Source organism: Echinops telfairi, unplaced genomic scaffold (assembly GCF_000313985.2).
Source record: "Echinops telfairi isolate 266 unplaced genomic scaffold, ASM31398v2 ScPeMD7_7406;HRSCAF=8444, whole genome shotgun sequence".
NCBI classification, from domain to species: Eukaryota; Metazoa; Chordata; class Mammalia; order Afrosoricida; family Tenrecidae; genus Echinops; species Echinops telfairi.
In genome coordinates this window covers 2394804-2417343 of record NW_022111306.1, presented here as the reverse complement: position 1 = coordinate 2417343, position 22540 = coordinate 2394804, and the positions used below count along the sequence as shown (strand labels likewise).

At 39.9% G+C, this 22540-nt stretch overlaps 1 protein-coding gene across 1 annotated transcript; it reads left to right on the top strand.

The window, feature by feature from the left end:
- The first annotated feature begins 2878 nt into the window (after window positions 1-2878).
- Window positions 2879-14751, top strand: LOC101652477 (ALG10 alpha-1,2-glucosyltransferase). The gene is made up of 3 exons (XM_004700019.4): window positions 2879-3151; window positions 4815-5012; window positions 6242-14751. Exons 1-3 carry the CDS (start codon window positions 2963-2965, stop codon window positions 7295-7297), a joined length of 1443 nt encoding a protein of 480 aa, XP_004700076.1. The 5' UTR covers window positions 2879-2962; the 3' UTR covers window positions 7298-14751.
- Window positions 14752-22540: the final 7789 nt, after the last annotated feature.

Here is a 22540-nt window from a genome sequence, read left to right as displayed (position 1 = left end):
TTCTTCACCACATTTGCTTATGCACCCATTTGTCTTCAGTCATTGTCAGGAAGGTGAGCAACACAGAGTGCCAAGTTATTAGAACAAAGTGTTCTTGCATTGAGGGAATACTTGAGTAGAGGCCCAATGTCTGCCTGCTACCTTAATACTTAACATATAAATATATGTACATAGATCTATTTCCTTATTGTTATATATAAATATATTTACATATGTACATGCCTGTATTTAGACCTCTATAAGTGTCCTTTGCCTCCCAGTTCCTTCCTCTATTTCCTTTTAGTTTCCTCTTGTCCCACTATCATGTTGGGCCTTCATTCGGGTTTCAGTAATTCCTCTCTACTACATTGTCCTTGATCAAGCCCGACTAGGCATCCTGTGCTCTCATCATTGATTTTAGATCACTTGTTGTTCCCTTGTCCCTGAGTTTGTTGACACCCCCTTCCTTTTTCCTGCCTCCCCCTCTCCCATGTGGGGGTCACCTCTTGAAATTGTGTTATATGTTTTTTGGTTTTTGTTTTGTTTTTCAGGGTATGAAAACTGGAACTGATGACCCTATAGAGTCAGCAAGTGGAATAAAGGTTTTGGAGGAAGGGGGTCACAGAGGGGATGGCGGGGTAAAGGGGTGATGATGTCAAGAGGTCCATATAGAAAAAAGCATATTTGGAAACTGGTTATGGTAGCAAATGTACAATTCTGTCGGGTGTGCTTGAACTGTGGAATTATATGTCTATTAATCCCAATTAATTTTTTTAAGAAAGAACTGTGTGGATATGAATTTGTATGATAGAAAAAAATGTTGAATTTGTATGATAGAAACCTGTCAAATGTTGTAACGGAACATTTCTCTGTACCCACTGAAGAGGGAGTCCACACGCTGTTTGAAGTGGACTGAAGGTAAAGCCTAGAGAAGAGGAGTCGGAGAAGCCAAGTCCCCAACATGAAAACGGCGATTTACCAAATCTGGAGATTATTATGTAGTCAGTTTAAGATGGTACCCTGGAATCTGTTTGATTGTTTTCATAAAGCCATCTGGGAGATTTTCAAGCATTTAGCCTGTGCTGTACACATTGGAAAAAAGATAAATAAACCTCTATTTTTAACTTGGAAGATGGAAACAGAAGGAAGAGAAAGTTAATTTAATAGGGCCGTGAAGCATTCAGTTCAACATATAATGTACCTTATTTTAAACCATAGGGCTATAGATTTTATTATTTTACTGCTCTTGGTTCAAAAAAACAGGAACTCACTGCCATTGAGTTGATTCCTACTCATAATCCTGTTGGGTAAATGTGCTGAATTCTTCACAGGCTCCACCCCCAATTTCATATATAACCAGGTAAGCCACATCTTCTATAAAATGAAGCTTATTATGCATAATAAAATAATTATTAATGACGATCCTAAGTTCTGAAGCCCAGCATTCAAAACGAAACAAATAAACCCAACCCCAAACTCCCAAACTTGCCCACTAAATTAAAGGAAGATACACACACACTTTCACATACATCCAGAGAGTCAGAGAAAGATTGAGTGGGTGTGCACTACCATGCGTCCACCAGTCCAGTGGGTCTGCAGGAAAAAGATTTGGCAATTTCCTCCCATAGTGATTATAGTGGCTGAGATTCTGAGGGATCGTTCTACTGGGTCATATATGTCCACCGTGAGTTGGAACTAACACAACGGTACACATAAGTAAAATGAAATATTTCTGTTAGGGTTCAGACATATGAGTTTACCCCAAACAAAACATGTTTAAAGAGATTCCTGCAATTAGTGATGGGATTCAGATCAACTCAGTAATGTAAACCATAATCTCAAACACAACACTGAATCAAACGATTTCACTGGGCCAGTTACATTCAAGACAGAGAAGTCCATTCAGATTATACGGATTATTTGGGGGGATTACAAAGAGCTCGTCTTTATGCTTTTCTTGATGGACATAGGATGATCTTGGGAGCCTTTTCAGAGGCAGTTTTTAAAATAAACTAAAAATGGCATCGGTGGGAAAAAGACCAAAAAAAGTTTCATTGGGGAATTTTGCTCCATGACAACAATGTACCTGCTATTCTTTGAGGGTAGGCATGGCTGTCTCCTGAGAATTTCATTGGGAAACTTACCTAATATGCTCTACAGCCCTGATCCTGCTTTCTTTTTGTTCTCAAAATGCAAGTAAACCAAAGCAATACAGTGGTAACTAATGCCCATGTTATAATTCAGTAGGAAAGCCAGAACATGGACCTAAGCAATTGTACTAAAAAGCTAGTTCTGGAAGAAAAAGAGGGGTGGGGGGGAGCTGCAATATACATATTAAACCGAACTACATAATATGACAAGCACAAAGGGCCCTCTGCCAATAACATCCTTTTTCAGAAAGAGGACAGCAGCAGCACGTCTCTTCAGTCCTTCACACTGTGATTGAAAGCATGATCTTTGCTTCGATTTCCTAAAGATGATGAAAAAAAAAAAAGGCCTGGGATTTAGAGGGTTAGCAAGCCCTGTCACTTGAGAAAAGACAGGCACACCTTGGAGGGAACTGTACACACGTGTCGCCTTTGGGGATTATGAGCGCGGAGAAACACCGCCCCCTTCTGGTGAGGAACGGAACCGGAAACCGCGAGGAACCGCGGGCGAAGCTGCCTTTACAACACAGCGCCTAGCTTCCCCCGCGCGTGCGCAGGCGGCTCCGAGACCCGCCCCTCCTCGCGGCTCCAACCACTCCGCGCGCCCGAAGCGACGTGATTGACGGCGCAGCGGCCGGGTCCGTTACTTAAACTCGTCACTCCGGAAACAAAGAGCCGGTTTTCCCGGAAGTTCGGTGTCCGCTTTCTCCCAGCATCCTCTGCCTTCCGGCTGTATTTAGTCGGGTTTGTCCAGTCCCTCCTTGCGCGCCCATTTCGATCCCAAATTACAAGCTCGAGCTTCCAGGCCGGGGATTCCGGCGCCCGAGGACTGGGCCATGGCCGTGGGGGCAGGAGTGGCCCAGCTGGAGGGTTACTATTTCTCGGCTGCCCTGAGCTGCACCTTCTTAGTTTCTTGCCTCCTCTTCTCCGCCTTCAGCCGGGCTCTGCGAGAGCCGTACATGGACGAGATCTTCCACCTGCCGCAGGCGCAGCGCTACTGTGAGGGCCACTTCTCCCTCTCACAGGTGGGATCCCCGACCTGTCCCTGCTCCCGCGCAGGCCCGAGGGGGCAGATACGCCCCCAGCATCATCTTCCCATCAGTGGCTTGCTCTCCCCGCCTCTCCACCAGCTCAGAGATGTATGACATCTCTGTGAAATGAATGGATAAATAGGAAGTCGAGCTCCTGGGAAGGAGTGGTCGGGGACTGAGTCACTGACCCTCTTGATAACTGAGGATATCTAGCCTAGTCTTGTTGTTGTTGCTGCTTCCCCCTCGCCTGGGGATTCGAGGCAATGAGGCGGATCCTAGGAAATGACCAGCAAACATCCCTGGAGTTTATTTGCCCAGGACATTGCTGGGCGATTGTGGCTTTAGGTGAGAATCTTCAGCCTCAAGCAGAGATGACAAATTGCTATTTCCACACATGGTTGTCTTCAGGAATTTGGGGGGTCAGTTGTCAACCAATGAAGTAGTTGACTTCATGGACACAGTTATACACTGTGCAGTGCTTGTGGGCCAAGCACACGGTAGAGGCTGTCGCTAGAAAAAGCTTGTTGTCCCGCACATATTAATGGTTAGAAATATGAAGTCTGTAGCCAGAGAAAGGCTTATTTTTAAACCTCAGCACTGCTGTTTACTGATTATGCCACTTTGGGGATTTTCTGAATCTCAGCTTATTCATTTGTAATATGACTATTCCTGGTTGAGTACAGGATTAAAATACAAAGTTTGGCACAATGTCTAGCTTGGTGAATGATATCTAATGGATTATTAATGGAATCTGTATCCAACCCTTATTCTCTCAGTGTTGTAACCAATGTATCCATAGTTTTTAAAATTGCTGCATTTAAACTAAACAAAAGCCAACAACTACAACTACAGTCCCCCCATTGAGGGGACTGACTACAGCAATCCTTTTTAGGGTGCCCTTGAGGCTGCCAATCCTCAAGGAAGTAGAGAGCTTCACTTTTCTCCTATGGAAGAGCTAGTAGGTTTGCACTGCCAGTCTTGTGGTTAGCACCCCAGCACTTACTCAACAGCGCTATCGGGTCACTGAAATACAGACTCTCGGAAAGTACAACAGATTTTAGATTGTTGCCCACTGGTTGCTGACAACAATCAGAGTATGTGAAGGGGCAAAAATCAAAGCAGCACTTTTCCATGGAGGTGTCTGATCTTCCAAGGACTTGTCTGTGTCCTACAGGAACTTTCCACACTGCCTGACAGTTTGAACTTGATACATTTGGGTCTGCAGCCCTAGAATCATTACTGTGTTTTTTACACACACCACTCATTGCGTGGTTTCTCCAGACCAGGCTTGTTTGGTTTCTCCAACCTCCTTAAGAAATAGCTTGTTATCCGGCCTCATGTAGTGAGGCTGCAAATAGTAATCGTTAGAAATATGAAGTCTGTAGTCTGAGAAAGGCTTATTTTTAAACCTCGGCACTGCTGTTTACTAATTATGCCACTTTAGGAATTTTTGGAATCTCAGCTTAGTCATCTGTAAGATGACAGTGTTCCTAGTTGGGCACAGGATTAAATACAGAGTTTCTCCAGACCATGCAGGTTTGGTTTCTCCAAACTCCTTACACGTTAATTTCCTGTGTGCTTTGTATGTGCGGGTATGTTATATGCAGATAATACAGTCTCTTGCTTTTTGTTTCATTGCCATCCTTTCATTTTCAAGTGGGATCCCATGATTACTACTTTGCCTGGCTTATACCTGGTGTCCGTTGGAGTGGTCAAACCTGCGCATTGGATCTTTGGATGGTCTGAACATGTAGTCTGCTCCATTGGAATGCTCCGATTTGTTAATCTTCTCTTCAGTGTCGGCAACTTCTATTTACTCTATTTGCTTTTCCGCAAGGTACAACCCAGAAACAAGGTATGTCTTCAAAATTATGTATTACAAACTCATGTACAGTTGGGTCCACAATTAGGATCAATTACCGTATGATACTTCATGAGAATTATCTTTATCACTTAGTATTTGTGTATGTTCTAGAGTGATTCCTGACCCCATTTTAAAAGGAGAGTGTGTATTTATATACTTTAAGGACCCTTTGTGAAATCTAATGGAAGTATTTGTTAGTGGATCAAATAAGTTCAGTATGTTGTTATTCAGCTCAGGGAATATGGAGCTAAATGAGGGACGTCCTTTCCTCGTTCAGTTTTTACTTTCAGTTGATTCCAAGGGAGGGAAGTGAGTGATACTGGGGAAGGCGTCACAGTGAAGATGCTACTTGAGCTGACTCTTGATGAATGCATAGGACTGTAGAGGGTAAAGGAATCCTAACAGGAAAAACCCCATAAAAAGGGACAGTCATTGAGCAAAGAGATGGAGAGAAATGCTGATTGGAATTACAAAATTTATGAAGTTAGGGATTTAAGACAGGAGAGGTAGTAGATAGACTGCCTTTGGATGTTATGGAGAGGACATTGGATTTGACCTCTTAAGTGATGGAGAGCCATTAACTTTAATCAAGGACTGGCATGGCGTGATCTGGCTAGTTAGATTCAGTGGAAGGTGCAGTTCGAGGAGCTAACACTTAGATTCTGAAATATTCTGTCCAAAAGGCTAACAAAGATATTTAACTTCAGAGTGGGCTCATTATTTTCATGAAACACCTGTATTTTCATCATGAATGCTATATAATCTCTCATGGACAAGCCTTAAATGAAATTGATAATGATAATGGAATAAAGGTGTGCTCATTCAAAGTCTTAAAACTTAAGCTCAGAGAAATGAAAACACCTGCACTGCATCCTATTCAACTCCATCTTCATGTTCCTCAAAGAACTTTGTTCGGTGGCTTGTAGGCAGTGGCTGTTGAAGGATCTGTTCAATGAGATTGTAGGCAGATGCACTGGCACATCCAAGTTATAGTGGCTTCCGAATTGATAGGTGAAACTAAAAATGTCCCAGAAAGTGCTCTGATAACTCTATACTGCTGTTTCTGTGAAGCCTGATATGAAAATTAATACGGATATTTTATTTAAATAAAATCCAAGTTGTCTTTTTTTTTTTTAATCTCTTTAGTGACCCATCAGATACAGCATTTTTTCTGTGGTAAAATAATTGTAACTTGTGTTTTTGTTTTCTCTGCCTCCTAGGCTGCCTCAAGTATCCAGAGAATTTTGTCAACATTGACACTAGCAGTATTTCCCACACTCTATTTTTTTAACTTCCTTTATTATACAGAAGCAGGATCTCTGTTTTTCACTCTTTTTGCCTATTTGATGAGCCTGTATGGGAATCACAAGACTTCAGCCTTGCTTGGATTTTGTGGCTTCATGTTCCGTCAGACGAATATCATCTGGACTGTCTTCTGTGCAGGGCATGTCATTGCCCAGAAGCTAACAGAAGCCTGGAAAACCGAGCTACAGAAGAAGAGGGAAGAGCGGCAGCCCTCTATCAAGGGACCACTTTCAGAATTTAGGAAGCTCCTTCAGTTTCTTTTAGCCTATTCCACGTCCTTTAAGAACTTGAGCATGCTTGTCCTTTTGACGTGGCCCTACATCCTGCTAGTGCTTGCCTTTTGTGCCTTTGTCGTAGTGAATGGCGGGATTGTAATCGGTGATCGGAGTAGTCATGAAACCTGCCTGCATTTTCCTCAGCTATTTTACTTTTTCTCGTTCACTCTCTTTTTCTCCTTTCCTCACTTACTTTCTCTTAGTAAAATTAAGACTTTTCTTTGCTTAGTTTGGAAACGTAGAATTCAGTTTTTTATAATTACTTTGGTCTCCTTATTCTTAGTTTGGAAATTCACTTACACTCACAAATATTTACTAGCAGACAATAGGCATTATACGTTCTATGTGTGGAAAAGAATTTTTCAAAAATATGAAATTGTAAAATATTTGGTAGTTCCAGTGTATATATTTGCTGGTTGGAGTATAGCTGATTCATTGAAATCAAAATCAATTTTCTGGAATGTAATGTTTTTCATATGTTTATGTATGGTTACTATTCCTCAGAAACTGCTGGAATTTCGCTACTTTATTTTACCTTATATTATTTATAGGCTTAACATACCTTTGCCACCCACATCCCGACTTGTTTATGAACTGGGCTGCTATGCAGTTGTGAATTTCCTGACTTTTTATGTGTTTCTGAACAAGACTTTCCAGTGGCCAAATAGTCATGACATTCAGAGATTTATGTGGTAATTTGAGAGTTTGAACTCTGGAAGCAGACTTGATATTTGGATTATTTCCTGGATAAACAACTGAACAGGTAGAAACTGGAATTTCTTTAAGGCACAATGGTGATCCTCAGCTCAGATTTCTTACATATGCTTTAAGCATATGTAACAAATCCAAAGAAGTTACGTAATAACCAGAAAAAGTTTAAGGCCTGCTAAACAAGCCTGACTAATAATAGGAAAACAAAATTATTTGCAGTTGCAATATCCTTCTGCTACTGCTGGTTAATATAAACCTTGGAAACTTTTTATATACACACAAATTTAAGAAAACCAGTTTCAGAAAACTGAATATGCTACATAATGGAACTTATTTATGAATGTCCAAAAATCAATAACAAAGTGAAGAATATATACAAATGATCGGGATGGTAGTTTAGATCGAAATGTTGCTTAACATTTCCATAAGTGCATAGAGGCGGTTTTTTCAATGATGTTTTAGATGAATGTTTACACAGCAAATCGAGTTTTTATTTGACAATCTTTATATAAATTGTTCTGTGACTTTGGTTACATTTTCACAATCTCCTTAGTCCATTCTGATTGTTCCATTTCCAGGAATCTAGCTTCCATGCTCCCCTTTATGGTCTCCTCTTTACTTTGGTCTCTTACAGTTGATGATTCAAGGGAGCACCGCACTCCTGGGTTATCCTGACTTATTTTATCAGGCCCATTCTCACTTGGGCACTAGGAAGCCTCCAAGAGCGGTTTCCGTTTCCGTTGGAAAGAGTGTCTTGGGCAGTAGTCTTGGTGGTGCTTCCAGTCTGTTGGTCCAGTATGTGGACTTTTTTCAGAATTTAAGTTTTGTTGCACATTCTTCTAAGTGCTTATAGATTTAGGGATCAGGCAGAATAGGCTCATGGATCATAAATAATAATAAATTCGAAGCTCATGTTTATGCAGGAATTGAGCTGGCGGTGTTTGCAATCTAGACATGATGAAGCACTTTCACTATTTCGTAATATGAGATGCTTGATGACCAAAGATACAGTGTTGATGTTGCTAGAGTACATTACTGTGTGGACTTCCTAGGACTGACAACAGTAGGACCCAGGTGACCGGATAAAACAGAAATTTATGCTCTGGAGACCAGAAGTCCGAAATCAAGGTGATGGCAGGGCCGGTTCCTTCTGGAGACTGAGGAAGAAATCCATGCTTCTCCTCCAGCTTCTGGTGGAGTAACTGGTGATTCTTGGCCTTGTTGGCTTGTAGAGATATCAATGTAATCGCTGCCTCTTGTCTTCACGTGGCATTTCCCTCTGGGTTTCTGTGTCTACTTTTTCATCTCTACAATATCATTGAATAGAGGGCCCATCCTAACCCAGCATGACCTATCGCAAAATTCTTAATTACATCTGCAACGGGCCTTATGGCCACATTTGCAAATCTTTGTGTGGAGCACTATTTAATCCACTATTTAACAGAAGGACAATTAGGATCAAACCGTACAAGATTGGTAGGAGATAATTTCTTTGCTGAGATCTTTTAAATAAAACTGCATTTTTCCTGAGTGGTTTAAAAATTGATTCTGAAGTCATATAAAGCTTAAGGTAACTGGCTTTGATTCTGTTATATGCGTTTTTAAAAGTTAAAAGTAGAAGGATGCTTGGAACCCTCTAGGGCTACTTTGTGGAGGAGGGACCAGCTGCCTGGAGAGTCTATGTGTTGGTTGGGACTGTGGGTCTGTTATCTGGAGTCCACACCCTGGGAGGTTGTCATTCCAGTACAAGAAAGTATCATTTGGACTTGTAAATGTGAAATTGTCAATGTGATTTATTCTTAATCTAATTAAGACATGTTGAAACTTTTTTTTAAAGTGGTTCTAACTGAACAGATTATTTCATCCTCAGTTTTGTATTGTTTTCCCAAGGTTTTAAAGGATGAATAGATTTGGAAAGTATTATGTATATGTAAATATAAAATTGTGTGTACGTGAAAAGTACAAGTATAGTTCTGAGTTAGCAAACACAGAGTAACTGTTATACTCTATTCAATACTTAGAAAATGTTATTTGATTATTCGTAACAATGATTGTAGACTACATGTTTTACCAGTTTTTTTTTCTTTTTAAAGAAGTACTTACATTTAATTAATATTCTTTTGCCATGAATTTAACACATTGGAAGTTTGAGCCTCAAAAGTAAAAACAAATATGTAATATAGGAAAAAGTTTTTTGTCTGATACTGCTAATGTAAAGCTTTTATGTTTAGGAATGTTTATGGGAAGAAAAACACCTTAACTCTGATATGTAATGCTAGAAATGAGGAACCAATTCTACCTCATACATTGAAGACTACTGTTTTGGAGAGATCACTTCCAATTCATTTTCAGTGTTCTGTCTCCACTGTTTTAAGGGGCGTTTTGGAGAAAATCGGAATTTATGGGGAAGCATGTAAATCTTCCATGTTTTTCCATGAAATACCTAAACATTTAATAGCTGGTGTTTTTAGACAACAATGCCAGGAATTAAAGGGTGCTATTTGTTTCTTACTGATTACTTTTGAAAAATAGCGATGCTTAAAAGTACTTTTGAGTTGAAGATGCTTGTTAGGGTTAGACTTCCGTAGGCATTTAGAAGATCACCGTTTGCTGGTGAGACTTTCAAGCTGTCTAGCAGACGAGTTCTTTTAAGAGATGCACCGACTGAGATATCTCGTCTCACCAGAAAGCTGGTTGGTATTGGTCCTCTACCAACTGATCATTCCATTTGACAAAACTGGGAAGGCAATCATTTTTTGGCCTTTAAAATTTTGATCATTTGTCACAGGTGCCATATTGGTGGGTATTTTTAATGTGATTAAATTTTTAAAAGTAGACATAATTGGTTAAAAGGTGATTATTTTCTTTAAGGGGATTGACATGCCAGAAAGACCATGGAGTTTTGTAGTAATTGTAATTGAAGTCTCTGAAGGATTACTTAAAGAGTATTATAAAAAGGTCTAGTCTATAAATTATTTTAGATCCAGTAATCAATTTTGAACTGGTTCTACCCTATGTGAAATTCTATAGAACGTTAACTTTAATATTAGTAAGATGGTAGCATACTGTATGTTGACACATTTTTATGATTTTTCTTAGTGGATACCCAGAAATCTTTTATAATACAATGTTCCTGAGCTTAAACATAGCGTGCCATTTTGAAAAGAAATAATTTTAGTTGCCTGACCGCTTTCTTCTCCTTTAAAAGTTATTTCTAGTATGCACTTCATCTATCATAAAGTACTTTAATCGAAATAGCTTAATGCAGAAACTTACCAGTATTTCTACTTACTGAACTCTCATTTGGCTTGATTTTCACTCTATAATTGTTTGAAGAGAGGAGATCCTCGGGTTTTATTCAGAGTCCCACAAGAGTGTACTATCATTTTAGACTCACTTAAAAAAAAATATTAGTATGAGGGAATAAAAAGTCTTGCCTAGGCTGTAGAGTATTATCCTCGAAGCAGTTATAACTTTATTAAATGTGAAACAAGAAATAAGAGTCATTCAGATGTGAAGCTTTTTTCTAGTAGAAAATGTAAAATGTCTTATGAAGTGTGGATAGGTAGAAAAATCATTACACCTTGGTAGTTAGCTTTATATACTTAGTGTGGCTCCATTGTCAGTAAAGCAAGTGGTTTACTCTTTGGTCCTCATTTGAAATGTGAGTGTATTCTAATTAGTCAGTACTTGACAGGTCTAAACTCCAGAAAATATTCAGCTCCTGCCATATATTCATAAAATTCATAAGTGTGTTATAAATAATGAATAAAGGTATGCTGAATGAAGTTTTTAGTATATACGGAAGTGTATACACTAGAGAAAATTCAAATTTCAAACTGTCATGTAATCCTGAGCAAGTTATAGGAAATAAATTGTGTTTCGTAATGAAAGTCATCCTAATCATCCTGCCTAAACTTATGTTAACAAAAATTATTTACTATAGTGATTAATGCTTATATACAGAAATATATTAAATATGCTGTTGTATAGTAGGACATGGTTTCAATATTATTGTTTATTAGTAATAAGGAAAAATAAGTAACCTTCAGTCATTAAATTATAATAGTTATAGACTCCTTGATGGTTATGAATTCAAAGTAAAAGAGACTAATAAATCCAAATATGTTGTATCATTTCAGTTAGGCTGGATTGTATTACTTCAGGAAAAGAACTATTAATGATTCTTTATGGAGCCTTGGTGTTTTAGTGATTAGGTATTGGGCTGTGATCCACTTAGTCAGCAGGCAGTTCAAAACCACCAGCAGCTCCGTGGGAGAAAGATGGCTTTCTACTCCAGTAAACAGTTACAGACTTGGGAAATCAAAGGGGGTTGCTGTGATCAGCATTAACTTGATGGCAGGGAGTGAATTTTTAATTATCCTTTAGTTAAAATACTTATATTTAAGTCTTGACAAGGTAAATATTTCCAATCCACTTCAATTTGTAGAGGTGAGAAAATTACAAGAAAATAGGAATACATTGAGGCAATACTTAATAAGCATATCCACAAATCTAACATAACATCTTGAAGTTTTGTGAACGCCATGATGTTTTTATCTTGTGCTTTTTCAAAACAAGCTTTTGCTGAATTTAGTTTCACTTAGCCCATCACTATCAGACCAAAAGAAAGCGTATCATTTTTCCGGAGAGAGAAAATGTCAACATTGTATTGGTTTGTCACCTTGACTGAAACTTTAAGTTGACTCACTTTCATCAAGCCACATACGTCTGTGTTTGGCATACACAGGATACGGGCTGGAAGGATAAACACAATAAGACTTTCACTTTCATTAAGCCACATACGTATGTGTTTGGCATACACAGGATACGGGCTGGAAGGATAAACACAGTAGCAATAAGACTTTCACTTTTGAAATCCTGCAATGGGCTAGACCTTAATTATATTGGCTGGTTTACAAATAGTTCGCGACCCTACTTCTATTCCTAAGATGTAAATGTTGACATCTATGTGACTGTTGAGGAAACTAAGTAGCATGTATATCAGGTAACTTCCCCCAAGTTCACATATTCCATAAATCGCACTAGCATGCACGTCTGTGAGTTTTTGACTGCTAATCTTTACTCTGAAAGCTTTTCATCAAGAGAAGTAGAATGATGGATAGGTGCTTTGGCCAAACCATGCCGTGTATTGTTTTGTATTGACTGCAATCATTTTTAGAAATTCTAGACACTTCAAAGCCACATGGGAAAGATGAGTGTTTATAGTTGTTTTGCAAGAAAAATATTATTTAACAAGAGATTCTGTGACTTGAAAAATGCTCATGATATCTGAAAAGAATTTGGAAGAAGGACTGGATATATTCTGTATTGCCTGGAGTTAGATTAAGGAAGGACCAACAGTTAGATTTCAATTAGTTCTAGTTCTTTAATCTGTAGAGGAATGGCCCCAAAGAGGTTTTTATAATAGGAAAGCCAGAAGAGATTCAGATAACCATTAGGTAGTTGGGGTAAAAGGATTTTTATGATGCTTCTCATTCTGTGATTTTTAAGTTTATAAGTTTGTCACAATTTCTTTTCATTGATTGATAGTCAAGATGAAACATTGCAGTCATTTGTATGCTGTTTGATATATTTTAAATTTCTGAACATAAATTACTCAATTCTATTATCCTGAGGAAACATTTAAGATGCAGAATTTAGTAAAGTAGTATTTTTGATACAATGTTTTTGAGTACTGCTAATAAAGCATTTAATTTGTTTTATATGATTTTTCTCTCTCTTACATAAGAGAAATGGAGCCACAGTGGCATAGTGGTTAAACACTTGGCTGCTAACTGCAAGGTCAGCGGTTCAAATCAACCAGGCACTCTTCAGGAGAGATTTGGCAGCCAGCTTACAGCCCTGAGATTGTAGGGGTAGTTCTAGCCTGCTCTAGAGAGTAACTTTGATTTGGAATTGACAGCAATGGGTGTATTTTATTTTATATATATTAAAGAAAATATTTATTTGAAAAGATTATTCCTGCTACCAACAGTAAATACGATTTTTCCCATATTGAGATCGTTACCTAACACTGTCTTTAATACAAATTGGAAGGGAGTCAGAATATATTCTGACAACAAATATACATACATGGTTGCTGTGAATCAGAATCAACTACGTGTGTGTGTGTGTGTGTTATGTGGTCACTGATTTGGAATCCACGCAATGGCAGTGAGTTTGTTTTTTATTTGGGTCTTATTTAATAGTTCACTTAAGTGCACAGAATACTCAGCCTTTTCGGTGATGTAAAAGCACGTACAGCAATCAACGGTGAGTTTGATGAGGAATTTGTTGTGAATTAGGGGCTGAGTCAATTGTTTGAACGTGAGGACAAATTTACATACTTTTAAATGGCACAAATTGGAGTTATCTTTAAATTGGATGCTTGCATAGCCAGGGATCGGTTGGATAAATAAGGTAAATCAGTAGATGCTTTGTCCACTAGGTGGTGATATTGTGTTACATTTCTAAGTGTTCTTGAATTTTTTTTTTTATTGGCATTAAACTTTATTTGCATAGTTTTATGTTGTGGTTTGAACCAAAAAGTAATTTATAGTTGATCTCGTCTGTTAAAATGTTATTCAAAATGTTTCCTGAATTTTATGACCCTGAGGTAAATGTTAAAGAAAAAGAATTGTGTTTGTGTTGTCTGTGACCTTGTTCATATAATATAGTTCAAATTAATCTTCTCCCACACACAGTGAGTGATGACCGGGACAACTTGAAGACTCAGAGCATTGTACTGGGCACTGTTTTAAGTGCTTCAAGCATGCTTTTTTGCTCATTAACAACCTTCGAGCCTGGTCCCAGCAGGGCTGAGGGGAAGATCAATAAGCTTGAGCATTTTAGGAAAAGAAATCAGGAAGAATACAATTATACTTCCTATTTTCCTAAATCAGGAAAAAGACCTGAGTCGATTTGTTACCTTCCAGAGGCAGAGGATCATCTACCTACAACTCTATCTTCCATTCCTGTTTTTGTCGAAGTACCTGAACATGATACATGTGTGTAAGCACAACTCAGACCTGGAGTCTTCAACTGTATTAATTCACACGGAAGTAAACAGCATTGCTTTCATTAGAGTGACTTCAGCCACCACGTATGGTTATCTGAAAATCAGTATGTAGTTTTTCAAAGAGGATTCTGTTTGAAAGCAATCTCCGTAAACATTTTGTAATGTTTTGTGTGTATTTTTTCCTTTTAATGTTGGCTGCAAGAGCCTTTTATATGCTCTGCAAAGTTTTATATGTTGTTAGGCTGTTTGTTACTCTAAAATGGAGATGTTCAGTTGACTTTTTAAATTGTATTGTGGGCTCATGCCATTTCAAATTTGGGAATAGACATTCTTTGTAAGAATGAAGGCTGACTTCCCCCTTTAAAAAAGTTTATTTAAGTACATTTTTTGTTTGTAAATAAATTCATGTTTTATAATATTTACCTTGTGTTGTATCTGCTTAACACTTTCTAAACAGTGCTAGTGGCTCCCACCCCCACCCCACTTACTGTATTAGTTATTTTCCCCTGTCCGCTATCCACGTGAAGGAGTACTGTTGGAGTAATGAGTTAGGCTTTGGGTTGCTAACTACAAGGTGAGCAGTTTGAATCCATGAACCATCTTCAGGGAGAAAGATGAGGCTTTATACTCTGGTACAGAGTTCTCCACCTAGTTCTAAGTTCTCTTGCCTTAAAATAAGAGAACTGAAAAGTACAAACCAAATTCACTACCCTGTGTTCATACTCCTAGTGACTCTAGGGCACGAAAGTGCCCTTGGGGGTTTCCAAAGCTTTAAGTCTACCTTGTGATCAGGAGTCCAGTACATAATCCACTACGGCTTTGAAAAGTTTGTGGAAAAATGGAATTAGAAGGGAATTTTCCATAAACTTTTAAACAGTTTTATTGGCATATAATTCAGATGTACAATTCAGTAGTTGAATCATATGAAAAGTACAGTCATCACCACAATCAGTTTTAGAACATTTTCTTCTTGTACTCATTAGCTCTCAATTTTTTCCCATCCTCCCCTACCACATTCCCCCCAAGAAACTATTAATCCAGTTAGTACTGTCTAGATTTACCTATATAGGAAAACATGCAAAAAAAACCCCAAAACTCTAAAAAATAAAATACAAACCAACCACAATAGAAAAGTAGAACAAACCTAAATCAAAAATAAAATATTAAAACTAGAATTTAAATTAAAATTTAAAATGAATTGAAAGATCGAATTATGTGTTTTTCTATTTTAGATCTTACTCCCCATACAAGGGTAAGTCCAAAAGCATTGATAAGAAATAATAGAAAATTTTAATAAAACGAGAAGGCGGTGAAGAAGTCAGGAGGAAAGAGTATGGAAAGGAGGACACAGAGCCTAGAAGACACTGACCAGGGCACGACTTGAGTGTGGTGTGTGAGTCTTGGTGAGAGGTGGAGAGGCACAGGGAGAGCACCTGGGCTGCTGGAAGCACGGTCAGGAGCCATCCAGAGATGCTAAGACAGGATGCTCAAGAGACACTCAACTGACCCCCTGGAAGGCCCGTTTGCCTTCCACTCAAACTCACCAAGGTTGGGTCTATGTACAGATCGCCCCTGCCCTTGGTGAAGGGCTGATACTAATACCTTTTCCCCTGGACAAAACCAGCCCTGGTGATTACTTGTCCTAACGGGGTGGGCTGACTGCTCTATAAAAGAGGCAAGATCCAGGAGACTTGCCAGAAAAAAACACATGATGCCCAGGTAAATCTGAACGTCAAATAAACAACAGAGATTTCTTTATTTTTTTATTAAAGTTATCCCAATGCATCGTCTGCTATCTGAAATCCACTTTTAATTTTATACCCACTGTGCATGCAAGTATATTTTTACTTTTAGTTGAAGACTTACACTAAAAATCATTTGTTGTTCATATGCAATTCAAATTTAACTGAACAGTATATATTTATGTGTTTACCAGAATATTTATTCATGAAAAATAATGGTCTATTTGAAATTCAAATTTAACAGTCTGTATCTATGGATCTGTCTGCCTATGGTCATTTGTTAAGTCTACAGGTCTCAGAGGTGGGTTGGTTTGTTTGGTTGGTTTTCAGAGAGAGTGTAATGGCCCTTGGTGAGTTGTTCAAGGCTCATGAAGTGCCCAAGAACTGATTCACCTTGGTATTTAGATCTTTTACCCAGAACTTTCCCTGGTGCCTTAGTGGTTAAACCCTCAGCTGCTAGCCAAAAGATTGGCCATTTGAATTCATCAAATGCTTCACGGGAGAAATTTAAGATAATCTACTACCGTAATGATAATATTGTTGTTATTGTTGCTAGGTGCCGCTGAATCAGCTCGACCCATAGTGACACATGGCTGTCTTCCATTGGGAAAATCAAGAGGGCATCTCTATCCTGTTCACCTGGGCTCTAAAAGCGGGCATTGATTCAACAACTATGGGTTTGGTGCTTTTGCTATTGTTTGCTGATTGAAGCCATTCTGGTGCATCTGGTTTAGCTCCTGGCTGCTAATCAGAAGGTTTGTGGTTTAAACCCACTCTCCACTCAGCAGGTGAGAAAGATGTGGCAGTCTGCTTGCCTAAAGGCACCCTGTGGGCATCTTGGAAACCCTGTGGGGCAGTTCCACTCTGTCCAAGTGGGTCACTACAAGTCAAGATGGACTCATTTGCAGGGGGTGGGGGGTGGGCTTTTGTTGGTTTGGGGGCTGCTCTTGGGGAGCCAGCATCTTGGAGTTCCTGTCTCCTGCCCATCGTTGCAGGTAATGGCGATGCTTGTTTAGAGATGGGCTGGGGCCTAACAAGACCATCACTCCAGGTTGGGGGCCTGAGGGGAATGAGGGAAGACGGTGGACATACCCAGGCGCCAATGACGGTGTTGCTCGTGTCTGGCTCTCAATACTCCAGGTGCTTGTTCATCTGCTGGAGAAACTGGAAGAAGCCCTCTGGGGGATAGAAGGACAGACAGACTCAGACAGGCCTCCGCTACGTCACATTACTCATTCCAGCTTCAAGAAAGCCAAGAGGCAAGTCGTTCCAGACAAACGTCCAGGTGAGCTGTCTGGAAATATGCACCAAAAATCTTAAGAAAGTGCTTTTCTTGTTTTACCACAACACAAACAGGGCCATCCTGGCCAGCTGCCTGCCCCAGTTTGTCCCTCAGTGACACTGCCTTTGTCTTCAGCAAAGTGGTTTCTCTGTGGGCCCACACCACCTCCTCCTCCAAGAGCAAGCCCCGCCAACGGCCGCTTTCCTCTGCAGAATAAGGCGCAGAAGAGAAATGGAATTCTAGGCGAGGCAAACTTAGGCCAAACTGAAAACGGGAGGTTCCACAGAGGGTCTGACTATCTATTTTGGGGGAATCAAAACAAACAAACAAACCAAACCCATTGCTACTGAGTTGATCCTGACCCATGACGACCCCTTGTGAGAGAAGAGAAGCCCAGCCCCGCAGGGTCTGATTGGGGGTGCTCCTCGTGGAAACATCACCGGGCTTCTCCCCGCATGCTGCTAACTTCGGTGGGTTGGAATGCTGTCCTTGAGCTAGCAGTTGTGAGGTGGCCTCAGGTCGGTTCTGGCTCATCGTGCCCTTTGTACGGCAGAGCAAAAGCCCAGCGGATCCGCGGATCCTCCGCTGCACTCACCGTTTGTCTGACGGCTCATCCGCTGGTTTAGCCACTGCGTCTTGTTGAGGGCCTTCCTCTTCTTCGCTGCCCCTCTGCTTTATCTCCCCCTCAGGTTAGTAGTTCAGCGCACGCTGTTTGCCCTGATCAGGTTAAGACAGATAAAAAGGGGGCAATAGGTACGTACGCGTGTACCTTCGCTGCTGGAGCTCCGCTGGTCTACTGAGTGACGCACCGGCTGCTAAACCTAAGTTTGCATGGTTAGACCAGCCACGCTTGGGAGAAAGTTGAGGCTTTTTGCTCCTGTAAAGACATACGGTCTTGGAGTCCCACAGGAGCAGTTGTGCCCTCCCTGTAGGATCACTGGGACTCAGAATCCACTCCCTGGTAGAGTGTTTGTAGGGTTTTGTTAGTTTGTGCTTGCATTTGCCCATATACGGTTGTTATTAGGTGGGATTTGTAGTTTACCCATTCCAACGTTGGCTTTGGTTCTTGAAAAATAACCTCCAAAACTTCGGAATTTCCACAGTAATTTAGTGTCTTTGGTGAGACCTCTAGATCACACCTAATCCAACAAATGTATGCCAATAGGAAAATGTTCGTTTTTATCAATGATGATGCTCTTTGCCTTGAAGTGTACTTTAACGAATAAAATACAGCCATATATAACTTGTTTATGTCTACTATGTATAGGAAATATCTCAATTTCATTCTAAATCATTTAGACTGATCTTCTTTAATATTTAAGGATGCCACTTCTATCCAGCAAATAGCAACGGGGACTTGTTTTGTTGTTGCTCAATAAGATCATCTCTGACCTTTCATCGGGATGCTTGGCCCATTTATGTTTTATGTAAGAGTTGATATGGATGGTTATAGTTCTGCTATTTTGCTCGTTGATGTTTTTAGTTTCGTAAAGTAATTTTATAGACGTGTAGTCACATTAAGTAAATTACCCGTATTAGCAGGCACTTTGTGAGTGATGAGAAGTGAATGGCTAGGCCACCGTGACAGTCAAGATACTAAAGCATTTTTAGGAGCCATGAGTCTCGAGTCTCGTACTTTTACCTCAATCCTCTTCCCCTCCCTGTGAATCCTGATTGTCACAGTAGTTGTGCTTTAAGAACATAACTTTATATGGTAGATGGAAGTGGATGACATGTATTTTTCTTGATTTAGTTCTTACTTGGAATAATGTATAGCACAAGTTGTTCATTGGTGGAATTCCAGGTTTTGATTTTTGTGAACCATGCTGCCATGGACATTAATGCTCACTTCCTGTGTAGATGCGTTGCTCTTGACTAGGAATAGGTTTCCTTGGCCACATGTTTACAAAATACCCTGTTCCCCACCCCTTCACCCTCAAGCCCCTGTGCCTTTCATTTTCACCAGCTATTTCACATTCTCATCATCAGTTACTTATGCCAGTCACATTTCATGAGAGCCACTTTGTGCAATGGTATCACACAGCTTGAATTTGCATTGTCTAGTCGTCAATGAGGTTGAGTAACTTTTCTGAAAATATTGAACATCTCTATGCCCTCTTTTGGTGTGTTTCTTCAAATCTTTGCACATTTAAACAAATTATCTTGTTTCTTTTGTCATTTAATTGTAAATGTTTTCTGTACTGAACACAAATTCCTTTTCAGAGATAAAAGGTCCAAATCAATAGTGTTTATATTTGCATTCTATCTTTTGATATAGTCTGTGAGAAAGGAGAATCCATGCATTTGCATTATGTTGTTGGCCAAGAATACTGACAGTCCAACAGACTGCCAAAAGAATGAACCGAGCTGTCTCAGAAGAAACGCAGCCAGAATGTTCCTTGGAAGTGAGGATGGTGAGACTTCGAGGAAGACCCTCAATGAGATGGGTTGACACAGTGGCTATAACAATGGGTTCCAACAAAACAATTGTGAGAAGGGTGTCGGAGCAGGCAGTGTGGCCATTCCCTTACCCATAGGGTTGCTATGAGACAGAGCAGCCTCCACGACAACGACGACCTGAGAAATCCGCTGAAGTCAGACCCAAAATATTCCGTGCTGGTTTTTTAATACGTTTTGTAGGCTTCGCTAGGATGGGCACTTTTATAGTATATTTTGTGTTGATTTTGTGTATGATAGGAGGTGAGGTTGAAGCTTTTTTAAAACACATAGTATGCAATGAAGGACTCAAACTCAAGAGCAACACAGTGGCAGCGATAATGGGCTCAAACACAAGAAAAGTGGTGAGGCTGGTGCAGGATCTGCCGGGGCTTGGTTCTGTTGTACATGGGGTCACTCTGGGTCTGAACAATTTTGACGGCACTAAACAACAATCGAATTAACATTCTTGACATTATTGTCATACTTTTAAGTCACACATTAAACCTAGCCATCTGATTCTTTGTTACATAACCACAGAACCCTCTCTACCTCTCTCTGCTGTGCTCTTGCAAGTTCATCTTCCTGTTCTTGAAGCCAATGCCGGAGAACCGCTGGGTAAAGTCCTGGTGAGGATGGATTTTGAAGCCCAGGAGCCTCAAGCCTCAAAAGTAAGCTTGTTTTCTGTCTGCCTGCTTCATACCGATGTCATCAACTTAGTCATGAGTACAGTGATGACATATCAGTGAGGAACAGAAAAGCCCCATATGAAGGAAATACAAAATATTTACTGAGAGGTCCACAGAAGGGCTACATGGATCAGTGTTCCCTAGAACCTCCGAGTTCAGACTCGCCTGCAGAGCTCCCCACTCCCCACGCCCCACTCCGTTTCCGTCTTTTGTTATGGCATTTATATCTATCTGGCTCTTGGCTTGTTCTCGTCTACCACAACTAGTTTCCCACTCGGCAGAGGAGAAGAACCAGTATAACTGCTGTACTTGGATCAGCTTCGAAATAGGAGGAAAAGAAGATTGGAACTAAGATTTCTCCTATCCATTACCTTTGATAATTACTCTGGCCGAGGGCTGTAGTGGCTTATTGCTATCCTTAAATACAAATTACAGGCTCTCTGGATTATGAATAAGATTTCTCCCTAAGTATGAGTTTAAGTTGAAATTGTGGGTACACCTGAACATATGCAGATATTTCTTACTTAGCCTTACATTAGGGCAAGACAATGATTGAAACCTTTTTAGTGATTTAAAAGCTGCACATGTAGCAAATGGAGGTGAATATGATGATTTTGTTATGACTTGAGGGTGGTTCAATTGTTTCACGATTACAGGCACCTCATCCTAAAGGGCAAATAGGCGTTGTCCTTGAGTCCCATGTTCCCAACTTGGAGACTGCTTGCTGTGAGTTGTACTTCATGCTGGGGATGCTGTGCCCTCTCCCTCACTAACTAATGTAATCCTCACAGACCCATTTGAGAATAAGGACGGTATTCATTCCATAGTAGGTGCATTTTTCAGATGACAGTTGAATTTTTTAAGAAAAGGTTATGCTGTTTTTCCACAGCAGCACAGGTATTAAGTGCCAGAGCCAGAATTCAATATGGGGATGTCTATTCCATAAGTTACATTTTAATGCACCTTTCATGGCCTTTATGTTTTGGATAAACGATGGCTGGCATCCATATTTCCACAAAGACCCCTCCCAGAGAATGCTCATCCATGCTCTAAATATATAACCACCATCTAAAGCTCTGAATATAAGATAAATTTCAAATACATTTATAGCCATGCACCCACGTATATGCTGTTGTTGTTGTGAAGGTATTATAGGGTCAGTTCAGACCCACAGTGACCGTATTCACAACAGTGCAAAATACTGCTTGGTCCTGCATCTTCTCATCCTTCAGTATCTGACAATGTTTCCAGGCGAAGCATCAGGTTTTCAGCAGCTACTTCCCCCAAAGTGAGCAGCTAAGTCCTTCTTTATAGTCTGTTCTTAAGCTCGCAGCTCTGCTGAAACCTGTTTGCTTTGGATGACCCTGATGGCCATTTGAAATACCAGTGACATAGTTTCCAGCATCACATCAACACATAAACCACCACAGTACGACACACTGATAGACAAATGTTATATATGCCATATATATAACTTCCATATATATATGGAAGTAAGGCCAGAGTATTCCTTAGAGGCAAAAATAGCAAGACAACACCTTACATACTTTCGACATAATGTGCAGAGAGACCAGTCCCTGGAGAAGGACATCATGTTCGGGAAAGTGGAAGGGCAGCGAAAAAGGAAGGCCCTCAACAAGGTGGATGCACACAGTGGCTGCATCGGTGGACTCCGGCACAGGAGCAAGTGTGAAGGTGGCCCAGGTCTGTGTAGTGCTTCATTCTGCACATGCGGTCACTCTGAGTTACAGCCGACTAGATGGCACTAAAAAGAACTATATATATAAAACAATGTTAACACAGAACTTTTAGAGTTGGAAAATAATTAACTCTGGCTTTATTTGATAGAGAATAAAAGGACTAAACATAATTTTGACCGGAGAGTAAATGATGGTGTAACACTGTCAAAAAACCTTAGAATTCATTCCACCTTCATTGTGATTAGTTCTTTTTAAGTTCTGCATTATTTTTTCTTCTTTGTTATAAGCTTTATAGTTAGGATTAGTTATAAACTTTTAAAAGAATATTTATTTTACTGTAGTGTTTTGAAGAAACAGC

Excerpts from the sequence above, each read along its gene's own strand:
- LOC101652477 (XM_004700019.4), top strand. The coding sequence starts at position 2,963 with ATGGCCGTGGGGGCAGGAGTGGCCCAGCTGGAGGGTTACTATTTCTCG. Across the intron at positions 3,152-4,814 it reads GCCACTTCTCCCTCTCACAG|TGGGATCCCATGATTACTAC; the intron begins GTGGGATCCCCG and ends TTCATTTTCAAG. Across the intron at positions 5,013-6,241 it reads AGGTACAACCCAGAAACAAG|GCTGCCTCAAGTATCCAGAG; the intron begins GTATGTCTTCAA and ends TCTGCCTCCTAG.